A 12258-nucleotide genomic window follows, 5' to 3' on the forward strand; every position below is an offset into this window, starting at 1 on the left:
TGGAGCCCTGGTGCAATTGTAAAGTGGAGACATACCCCTCTCAAGGTTGCTATGACCAGAAAAAGAGATCGTGCATATCGACTGCCTATTGTAGTGTCGGTTCCTAGGCGATGCACTAGAACTTACTAAGCAGTTGGACAAAGCAAGGGTTAAAGCATCGGCACTGAGTCTCCTCCTAGCAGTGCTCAGTCATTTTTCCCCTGATGAATGCTCATTCCTTCCTCTCCTTTAACTAAAGGGGAAGATAGTGAAGATTTTAAATAGTCTCTTTTATCTTCCTTCTGTCAACCATCTGTCTCCTAACATTTCTAGTTACTTCTCCCCAAATAGTAGGGAAGCAGTACCGCTGATTGTCAAGTTTGCCTGATAGCCCTGTAACCTTGGGAAAGTTATATAAGCCTGTTGAAATGCAGTTTTCTGTTTGGAAAACAGTAATGATATTGGCTGCTATGTAACTGGATGGCTGATATGTAGTAAACAATAAATGCTAGCTATTTTCATCTATCATGAACATCCTATATACTTTATTAGCTGTTTTGATAACTAACATTTCACAGGAATAGTGGATTCAGCCATTAGTTGAAATAAAGAGACTCAATGAAATTTTAGCTAACTTCTAACTCCAATTAGAAAGATAGAAAATTATTACATGAAATATTCTTTGCAATAAATTTAGACTGTAAATATCCATTATTAAGAGACCCTGGGACTGTCATGTTTCTTAGAGAACTTTTAAAGTGTTTTAAATATAATAAAATATGGTATAAATATCTTAATACTATATTTGTGATATGATGAGTATATTCTTAGGTATATAGCAAGGAGAAACAGAGGCGGTTCTCAACACTACTAAGTGACAGGACTAGGACCAGACAGCCAGGTAGTCAATCATCCATATAATTCAATTTCCTGATTTGTGATATGAGACAAAGAAATGCTCCTAAGTCTCAAATTACGATAACCTCCATGAAAAAGACTCTGAAAACATGTAGATGCTCTCATATATCAGATACTCTTCCTGCTATTATCCCCCTTATCAGATGAGCACTCACTGAGTATTTCCTGCCGTGACGTGAGAACCCGGCTTGGTAGGGCCAGCATCGCCATATGCTGGTGGGAGGAAGGCCAGCACAAACCCTCTGGAGAATTACAGTAGCAGACAGAACAGAATTCAAACAGCACGGCTAGGATCTCCCCACCACCACCGTGGGGAAGGAGAACACACCTCACAGGGACTCTGGCTGCAGAGCATTTTGGCATAAGGGCGCATCCAGCTGTATTCCTGAGAGTCCCATACACTGATAAGTGTGGCGTCTCTAACTAGGCAGCCAATGTGTGCTGGGAGATAGGGAGGGGGGCATAGTCTGGCAGGGCCTCTCTGTCTGCCCCTGCTGCCCGTGATTATTTCCAAACAGGCAGGAAAACCCAGACACAGAATGTCAGGGAAGGAGACCATCAGACACTGCTCTGCACTCACCGCCTGCTTCCCTGGCTCTTTTCATCCCAACCTTTCAGTGTCAATATCTGTGAAAATAAATCTTAGATTGTTGTTGTTATTATTATTTTAAAAGCATCACGCACACAGCATAGGAAAGTTGGGAACTACCCATAGTTAGAAAAGTGCTGAAGGAGATCCCAATAGTCCCTCAAAATGCAACAGCCCAGAGAAAATTGCTGTTGACATTTGTTCTTTCTTAGCAGACCTGCAGAACCTTTAAGTGGGGTGCAAATATACTTAAAATATTTACAAGTTGGTGAACCCTAGAGAAGCCAACAATTGAGTATGAAATTTTAACACTGCAGCCTAAAATACCAAGGTGTTGCTCTACATATCCTAGGTGATGCTTTGAACTCAACACTTAAATACTGAATTTTTTCTTTAGGGTCTGACTTTCTGAGTGCCTTGTACCAAGATCTGAGCAAGCCTCAGTTTGCCTCTACTGCCCTCTACCCTTGTTCCACAAGGAGTCAGCTGAGCCAGTTTACAAACTGGATGACAGTCCTTCATTCATCCAGTAAACACCCCCTGAGCCCCTTCAGTATGCTGAGCACTGGCCCAGACCCTGGATCACAGCTGAGCACAAGCTTGGTGGTCTTTCCACATTGCTGCCTTGTTTCTCTCTACACAACAGTGAAGAACAAGCTTTACTGTTTTCCAACCACAGGAAGATAATTTGAAACATTAATCAATGGGATTCTCCCTCCACCCCTGCCCACAAAATTCCTGGTGGCTTTTTCTTTATCCTCAACCCAGAGACCAAATCTAATTCACCCAACAATAAGCAATGACCACAAATACTTGGTCATTAATTCCACAGGCCATTATTCCAAGACAAAAACCTCTGACACCTGCAAACTGGACAAAAGAATCCATACTCTGAGGAAAAAGAAAATTGGAGGGGCCAAAGGAGGGGAGAGGGTGAGAGAAGAGACCTCAACCTCCAAGAATTAAGTACTTCCATTGACAGCACTAAAAAGCCTCCTGGGAGTCATTACCCAACAGGCCACCCATAGACTGTCTGTTCCTCTCTGGTTTATCTACTATAAGAGATACCCTTACTCCCTGACCCAAGGCCCTCTTAAAACCCTATGAATAGAGACAGGACCTGGATACCTACAGTTACCTTCACTGTAGGGTGGTGGTACCACAAAGAAAAACCATCCATAGCTGTCCACAGATGAACCAGCTGAAAATCTCCCACAGAGGTTGGACATGGTCTAGGAACTTCACAACTATAATGCATTCTTCAGAAACATGCATGAGGAAGTCCCTTGGAGTAAAACTTAAACCATCTTGCTGACCAAGGCTACCTATAATTCAGATTCTTCCTTCCATAAAAACAAAGTGCTCTATCCTCATTGAACCTAGGGCTTAAACATTCCCTGATGTCATGTGACTTGGAAACACCAAAGCAATCTGCTGAGCGTGCAGGTGCCATTGTAGCCACCCATAAGTTTCCTCGGAAGAAGAAATGGTGAAATGCTGTCCTCACTGGCTCCACCTAGAACAGCCTCTTTTGCTCTGTTTAGTATTCTCGACCAAGACTCTATTTCCTTTGTCTCTATGCAGGATGGATTTGTTTTTCCATCACTTACACTTTATTATTTCACTCCCTCCAGCCACAAGTCACCATTACAGTTGAACCATTTTTCTCTGACTAAAGGAAATTAAATTGGGCTGTATTAATAAATGAAGCTCTAATTTTTTCTCCATTGTTTCCCAACAGTTTTGCAGATGGTTTGAAGAAACAGGCATCTGTGCCTCCCTGTGGAAAAAACCAGGCCCTCCTGGAACTCCCAGTGCCGGGAAAGAGTCTGCTCTGCGAAGGGAGAGAACAGGGCCCCAGGAGACCCAAGACAGACAGGGGATCCAGGTAGGCTGTCAATCAGCAGAGCAGGGCATGGCCCCAGGGACTGGGTAGGGGTCAGGTGCCTGGCCTAGGCCCAGGGAGAAGGGCTGGCCCTCAAGGTCCCAAGGGTGTGGAGTATCAGGGGCACCACCAAGGCAGAGACTCAGGAAAGGGAGCCAGGCTGGCTTGAGGACCAGAAGAAGACAGGACAGAGCTAGAAAAAGAGCAGGACCAGCAGCCTGGGCCGGAGGGCAGGGCTTCAGCTTAGCTCCCTTCCAGGTAAGGGAAGGATTGGTCCTAGAGTCCGGAATGGGGCTGAGCCTATATTTAGGGGCCAAATTGTGCAGCTGTGGTAGAGGGCCTCAGGCAAGGACTAACAAGCCCATAGTTCTAGGGGATGCTTGGTACTTTTAAACGTGCATACTCCTATAATTAACAGCAAAGTCCAGTCTATGCTCAGATTATCTGGTGGATCATCCTGAAAACCCCATCTCCTTCTCTTTCAGCCAAAGCATCTGCCCATTTGCACATTTCCTATGCATTAGTGGAGGTTTGGGGTTTTCAAAAGTTCTACCTTGGACTTGACTTCTAAGAGAAGATGTTAAAGGATGTGAGGGCTCTTTCAAGTGGGGGGAAACATTCATTTCACGTTCCCTTTTTGCTAGCTGCAATTAGTTTTCAGTTTTATGCTAGAAATTTGCAACTCGCAAAAAAGAAAAGAAAAATGTGACTCTGCTTTTACAGGTCATTGTGCTGCATGCTTCCTGTTTCATTAGCCACATTTAAAGATAGGATGTCCACAGCTTTTTTCCTCCAAGGTACTGATGAAAAGCACATATTTAAGAACAGCAACTATTTGGGGGAAGAATTATTAAAGAACAGTCAGAGTGGGGAGGAAACTTAGAAATCATCACATCTTGTTTTGTGAAAAGAGGAAATAAGATTCGGGCCATGTCAGTGTCCAGCACATGCCAGATCAGTAATGTTTATCAAGTGAATGAATGAATGAATGAAGTCCTCTCACTCTATCCAATACTCCTCCTTCCACCAGAGAATCCCCATTAAGGTGTTGGTGCGTGTCCACTCAGCAAGCAGAGTCCGGGCCCATGTACACTGGGCCTCAGGGCCACCACATAACACTTCAGTGAGAGTGACACAGCACCTACCGAACAGCTTGGCAAACCCCAGCCCGTGCTTGGGTGACTCACCCTGGTGGCTTACCAGCGTGAAACACCAAAAGCATGTAAAATGGCATGCCACCGCCGTAACTAGAGCCAATAGCTCTCACCTCTATTTTAGGAATCTGGAGCTTTGGCGTGAACAGGGATTTCAGAGTTTCAAAAACATGCCCTGCCTTTTCTTGTGTCCACTGGTCTGTAAGATCCAGAGAAGCTTATCCAAACATGTGTGTTTTGTTGTTGTTGTTTTTTTGTGTTTTTTTTTTTGGGGGGGGGGCAGTTTTCTCATACTTGTAAATAAATGCATACTTATTTATAAATTAGATACAAGATACATGTGCAGCTGTCTTCATACACAAGAGTGGGCAAAAGTAGACTTACAGTTATGAGTATGAGATACAGTTTATTCTTGTATTATTATTTATTAATTATTGTACTATTTCTATTATAACTATAAACCTACTCTTTCCCACCCGTGTTATGCTTATTATGAAACCTGCACAAGAGAAATTTGATGAGGGGTACAAGTAAACTACTAATAGAAGTCTGAACAGTTTGCTCCTCCACCCCAGAGGGACATGGTGTAACCCCATGCACATACTCCTCTGGAAGCCATGGCTCTGGGGCCTCCGATTCACCATTAGCCTAACCAAGCGGGAGGCTGCACCCCTCTGTAGATGGCCTGGGCTGTGCACCCCAGGGACACCCCAACCTCCAGCCTGTGCCAACTGACCAAGCCTCTTTTCTGAGCCCTGCCCATTCAGTATGAGTGTACCCAAGAGTGGAACACACACCACCCAGCACTGTTTTCCACGTCACTGGCACCGCGTCCCGGCAGTAGAGAGGGGAGGGAAGGACATGCTTCTTGCACCTGCCTCATTAGAAGCCCAGATACCACCCAGAACATGTACCTAACACTCGCTGACAGCCCACCAACAAAAGCACTAGAAACAGAGCCCCGATGCTCCCTGGGGAGCGCATCTAAAATCCAGAAAATTCTAGCTTCTGCTTCCTAACAGGAGTGGTTTGGTCACATTCTCACTTTTCCTCTCCCGCGGTCTCTGGGGGCTGTGGTGAGCGTGTTGGCTGTCCAAGTGCCAAGCGCAACGTCTCCCCAGCCACAGGCCGCGCCTTGGCTGTCACAGCTGCTCCTGCTGCCGCTCCCCCCTGGCTCGCACCCCACCCTCAAGGACAGCCACAGGATTACTTCATGGGACACTGGCTGACTTTTTTTCCTGCCCCAGCCGTATCCTTTAAAGCAATTCATTATGAATACTGGCGTGCAGCAGGGAAGAGCCAACCTGAGCAGGAGCGGTGATGTGGGATGTACCACACTGAACTACGTTCGCTAGTAAGACAAAGAGCCTTACCACAGACTAGAAGTAATTAGAACTAGGCCGAGGGTGAGCCGTTCCTTATTTAACGAATTCAGCTTTAAAATCAGAACGAGATTCCCAGAGGGGAGCGAGGTTTCCTGCGTGAGGTCTGTTTCCCCGAGGCTGGCTCTCCTAGGAATTGCTTGGCGGGCACATGCTGTCCACAGCCTCTCACCACCCGTTCCAAGGGGAGGTGACCCTGTCCACTGTGTTGCAAGTTTCCGAGGAGTCACTGGGTCCTGGCCTCTGTGATGATGACCAATGGCTCAAACACTGCCCAGAACACGCAGGAGCTCTTCTCACTGAGCCACAGAGATCCCCTATGTTTATAGAAATCAGCTCAGCTTTTGAGAATTCATGTGATGTAGGTGAAAAATAAATGCAGTTCCTTAGATACTGGCTCGGTTTTAGCGAGGAGGAGTGAGCCTTTTTAGCGGTTTGATGTCATACATGGGCCAGGGGTGTGGAACCAGGGCCTGATCACAAGTGAGCACTCGCCTTCCTGAGCTTTCTCATTAGTAGAATGCTGGATCAGGGACCAGCAAGTCTTTTCCGTAAAGTAACTGTGAGGCTCTGCAGGCCAAGAAGTAAAACGCAAGGCTTTTATGTAGGTACTCACATAGAATCATTTAAGATGGAACCATTAGCTCTTGGGCCAAAAATAAATAAAAAGTAAGAGGGGTGTGGGGGGGGGCAGCCACCTGCCACAGTCTGCGGATTCCTGAGTTAGAACATCTGCAACATTCCCTCTAACCCTCAAAAGCTAGGGAAGGTATTCCTGACCCCAGGTTCCCATTCTCACTGGAGAAGCTGTAGTCCTGGAACCTAACCCCGACATTCAGCAAAAGAATCGAAGAGTTTAGAGCTAGAGAGCCTTGGAGTGCTGCTCAAGCCCAATTTTCTCGTTCTATAGATGAGGAATATAAGGCTCCCAAAGGTAGCTGTGGTCAGCCAGCTGCCTGATGAGAGCTGAGACCAGAGTTCCCAGTTCCCCCAGGCCAGGGCATGAACACAGAAACAGCAGCGACCTGAAGATGCTGCACTGACACTGGGGCATACTCCATTCCATGAAGTGAACAACTGATGGCAATTAGCTAACTACGAAATTGAAATGGCAAACTGTTGGCATCTTATGATGTAAAATTCAAATTCTTGCAAGATGACATGCACTTAAATTACATCAGGAACAACATTTATTTTCTCTAGTCTAAATACTTAAATTTCAAAGATCTCTTTCAACTGATGAAACTTCTTATGAGTAATCAGCAGCAAATACGAGAAATCAAATTCCAAAGATGAAACAAACTCAAAAGAAAAGCACAAAAATGGTGCTAAGCTTTGAAGAGCCTGCAAACACTACAAAAGGTGAATTTGCAGCGCTTGCTCAGGCCTTTAACTAACCTCCCTCCTCCACCCCTCCCCTCTCCGCCCCCTGTTGCTCTTGGACTCTCTTACCCTAGAGCAGTGGTCAGCAAACTCATTAGTCAACAGAGCCAAATATCAACAGTACAACGATTGAAATTTCTTTTGAGAGCCAAATTTTTTAAACTTAAACTTCGTCTAACACCACTTCTTCAAAATAGACTCTCCCGGGCTGTGGTATTTTGTGGAAGAGCCACACTCAAGGGGCCAAATAGCCGCATGTGGCTCGCGAGCCACAGTTTGCCGACCACAGCCCTAGAGGAACTGCAGACCCAAACTATTGCCAATGGATGTAATAATGAATTCTGGATTTTGACTCTACTAATCTGATACCACAGTTATAAGTAAAACCAGAAGCTGTCCCCTGCCTTGTGGAGGCTCCTAGCTCCTACAGGAGCAGGTTCTGCTGCTGGTTGTCTGTCGGCCGTGGGAGACTGGGTACCACTGAATGGAAAAGCTCAGGAGAGCAGTGATAAAATGATGCTTAGCACAGAGCTTTGTCCAAGTCCCTTCTAATTCAGGATATTATACCCTTTGTCTGCATTTGCATTAAATTATTGAACTACAGTAGTTTCAATGTTAAGCAAACAAAGCAGGAATCTTCAAAGTCATACACACAGGACAAGAATGATCATATTAAAATGCATAGCACAGGAAACTGCTAATATTAACAACAATGATTGTCTCTAGGAGGGGGGACAATCTGGAAGGTGATATTTTTCTGCTTATTGATGTTTATTTTTGTATTTTCCAAAATGTCTAGAAGATGATACACTTACTTTATAATAAGAAAACACTAATAGTAGCAATCACAAACCTTGTGGCAGGGGCAAGTGCAATTAGAGCTGGAGCTCATCGCTTGGTGAGGCTCCACAGGATTCGTTAACAGCTCCTACTGTTTGATGCAACATAACATAAAGGAAATTCCACAAAGACCAGCGCATTGCTCCTAAAGCACATCCTGACATAGCCTGAGCCAAAGGGAAGAGATGACTTAGCACATGGGGAAATGGCAGGAAAGAAAGATACTGGCGTAATAAAAAAGAGGGTAAATCTGAGTCCTGGCCATGGAACTCCACAAAGGGAGAAACAGGGAGGAGAATTTTCATATCAGATAAGCCTGGAGGAGACCAGAGGGGAGCAGAGTGGGCAACGGAATTCACAACCAGGGTCACCATAGCAGCCTTGGGCTGTTGGACTTCACCAGTGATGGGACTGAAACAACTGTGTAGTATATGAAAGGCTCTGCCTGGTATGAAGTGGAAAGGCCCTCACAGGGGAAAATGCAGTTGGCCCCACAGACCACCTGTTACGTGTTGGGATGGAGAGTGGGTGGGGTCAAGAGTAAGGCATGCTTGATGGATGATGACAATATGCTTTTTATATGCTCAAACTGCCTTCACAGGTTCACATACAGACTTTCTAGAATGTCAATGACACCCCACCTTAAGCTCCTAGGGCCAAACACTGTAAACGACCCTTTAAACACGCCCACTGCCCTCCCACACATAGAGAGCCACACCTATGACACACACACGCTCCAACATTTACAGGGACAGTGGCTTGAGAGAGTTAGTTTTATCACCCTCCCTACTTTCCATCTATTCTTTGATATAGACATTTTCTCAATCATAGGCAAATGCAGCTTCAAGCCATCCTCTTCCCAACCCCACTGCCATCCCCAGGACACTCCTTTGTAGAAATTCTTGCCTCCACTATACTGCCAGGAAGGTGTCAACATTTTCAACTCTTATTTAGTTTTATCTACCAAGGGGAAGAAAGCTGGTGTCCTGCCCATTTAGTTCTGCCAGCCTGTGCCACTGCTCTGGTAGACAAGATGATCTTCCAAGGGTGTCCGTAATCTCTAACTACCAAGTCTCATGTGATTAATTTCATTCTCCTCTACCATGATCCAGCATTTTTCCATAGTGAAAAATATACTCCGCCAACAAAACAAGCAAATATTTTGCTATCTACACTATGAAGACCCTACTCCATTTTATATGTGGACTTATTCAGGTAAATGACTCCTTAAAATGTAATTTTCACCCAGAACAATTCCCACGCCCTAAATGTTTTTCTTCTCCCAAATCTTTCAAAAGCTCTAAGTGACCATTTTCAAGCAGTTTGCCATTCTCATCCCAAGTTCACAGCACTAATCTACTCAGATCCTGTAACTGAGCAACTTAGAGGTGACACTGAAAACTTTCCCATTGCTTAGTGGTGCCTAGGAACTGATTTTGTTTTTTTCTGTATAGGAGACAGCCAACTTCAGAGCTAATCCTCCAGCTGTCGTATGGGTGAAAGGGGTCACACGTTCTCCCAGAATGCCACTGGGCTCCTCTGGGCAATGATGCCCTGCCCAGCTGTCTTTGAGAAACGTGAAGTTCTGGGAAGAACAGAAGAATCTTGTCAGATAAATGGGTGGATCTGACACTGGAGAGTCACAGTACAGCAGAGATGCCACCACCAGGGCACTCATGTGATGCTGGGCAGCAGGGCCTTCAATGACTTTGCAGAGATGGGGCCTCCAAGGATCAGGGTAAGACGTTCTTTCTTCTCCCAGCCTGATGTTTTTTAAAAATTCCTAATAAGACAACTCTTTTAATAGGATTCACACTGCCAATCTTAACCTGTTTATGGATCCAGTAACCAAAATGTGTGATTTGAAATTCCCCCAAACAAGAATCTGAGCCTCTAGGTTAAGATGGGGAACAGAGACGTCAAAGGTGAGCAATGCTGTCTGTGTCTGACGCTGGGGCAATGCACAGGACCTAACTAGAGATATTTCCGCTCTCTAAACAAAATCAGTTTTGCCACTGGCTCCACGTGTGATGCTGACCTAAACCTTCCTGGGTCTCAAGTGTCTCATCGTTAAAGATGTTGACATCTTTTTATTCTGAAAGTATGGGAGATAAGGGCAAAACCTGGACAGGAGCCACGGGCTGCATACCTGCCCTGTTATCGGTGACCCCGCCCTGACAGGCCTGCAGTTTATTAGCTTGAATCCCCCGCCTCCTCCGGAGCCTCACTCTCACTGCCTCAGTTCAGCTCTTGTTGATCTATTGTCTGTCCTAGAGCAATGATTCCTGCGCCATCTCTGTGCCCCCAACCCAGTGATTCTCAACCAAGGAGCATTTTGTTACTCAGGGGACATCTGGCAATACCTGGAGACATTTTTGGTTGTCAAGACTGGTGAGATACTACTGGCATCTACTGGGTGAAGCCAGGGGTACTGCTAAACATTGGACAATGCACCAGCCAGCCCCAACAAAGAATTATCCCGCTCAAAAGGTCAATACTTCTGTGGTTGAAAAATTACTCCATTCATACCTGCCTCTCATCTGCCCTCTGCCACCACAAGTGATACAAAACACAATTCCAATCAGGTCATTTCCATGCTTGAAATCCTCCAGTGCCCTCAGGTTAAAGTCTAAACTCTCCCGCAAGTCATGGAGACCATCATGATCTGGCCCTTTCCTAGCCTTCTGCCTCACTTGTCACTGTTCCCCTAATCCCTCTTCCCCAAGCCACACAAGCAACCAACACAGGTGGACCAGACCTCCCACAATTCCCTCTGCCTCTCAATCTCACCCATTCATTCCTCTGCCCATCAATTCTATGTCAGACATTCTAATGGGACTAAAAGGGAACTGGAAAAAAAAAGCTTTAATGGTTAGAGTTTTGTGGGGTGTTTTTTTTTTCCAGGAAAAGATTGACAAATTCTTTACACTTCAGTGTGAATTAGTTGCTGCTATCTCTCCCCAAGTCTATCTGCATCCAACTTTATTATGAACTGAAAAGTTTTCCCCATGAAATAATTCTTGATGTTAAGCTGTAGGTAAAGGAGATCCTTTGGGGACACAGTGACCTGCTCTTTTGAAAATGCCCAGGATCCAGATTTTAAATGATGTGTCTCTCTCACATCCATCCCCTGCCCCTCTTTCTCTCTCTCACACGCACACACATACACACACAAATAAATAAATAAATAAATAAATAAATAAATAAATACTCTAATTCTTTTTTTTTTTTAAGGAAATTAATAGGAGAGATTTGTCTCACCAGGTACCAGCAGCAAGCAAGTATGGTGATATTCTTTCTGGAATTAAGTCTCTAAAGGCACAAAATAAGAGGCCTAGAAGCACATATATGATTATCTTTTATAAATATAACAACTTTTGGGTTGAAGTAGAGTCTACATATTTTAGCTTATATCAAAGCTGTCAGATAAGGACTTGTGGAAAAAGGAATAAAAGGCTGGAGAAATATGGAAACAGAAAGGGGATAACCAGTGTGGAGATACTTGTGATAAATCTTTATATCCACTAATGTAATTGTGAGTATAGTCAAAAACTTCACCATCCAATACAGTTTTCGGCAATGATGAAAATGTACTCAGTGTGAGCTGTCCAAGATGGAAGCCATTAGCCCCACGTGACTATTGACCATTAGAAATCTAGCCTTGCTCCCTCCTCCAGGGTAAGCCTGCCAATGGTGGCCTCTGGAAAGGCGTACTTACCCTCACCCAGGGGAAGGTCCTCTTCCTGCTCACTGGGGGAAGGCAGCAAGGGCTGCAGGGGCTCCATGTTAATAATGAGCTGTTTGTTCAAGGAGTGGGAACTGCGGCTCTGGGTAATGTTGGTTCTGAAAACAGACAAGCCAGACAGAATTGGTTTCCATTGCAAACACCAGCTCCTCCATCCCAGTCGGCTATGCACATTCCAGCTGGGAACTGCCTCTGGACTCACAATGGGTTGGGCTAGTGAAAGATGGCCTAACACTCAAGACACATAGCCCTTTTTATCCTTAAGGCCCTGACAAAGTGTCCATGTGTCCTAATGTATTTCCCCATATGTCATCAGACTTGGGCATGCTAGGACTAGGTGACAACACAGGCATTTGAAAAGATATGGGAGGCAGGTATCACTA

At 45.0% G+C, this 12258-nt stretch overlaps 1 protein-coding gene across 3 annotated transcripts in view; it reads right to left on the minus strand.

Annotated features, from left to right (window-relative positions):
• FRMD3 (FERM domain containing 3) overlaps window positions 1-12258 on the minus strand; it is a 294130-nt gene that overhangs the window by 35358 nt on the left and 246514 nt on the right. For all 3 annotated transcript variants that reach the window (XM_080667366.1, XM_080667367.1, XM_080667365.1), the window contains exon 13: window positions 11849-11973. In XM_080667366.1, the coding sequence (XP_080523492.1) occupies window positions 11849-11973 (125 nt within the window). The remainder of the gene's footprint in view (window positions 1-11848; window positions 11974-12258) is intronic.

This window comes from Plecotus auritus, assembly GCF_963455305.1.
Source record: "Plecotus auritus genome assembly, chromosome: 5".
NCBI classification, from domain to species: Eukaryota; Metazoa; Chordata; class Mammalia; order Chiroptera; family Vespertilionidae; genus Plecotus; species Plecotus auritus.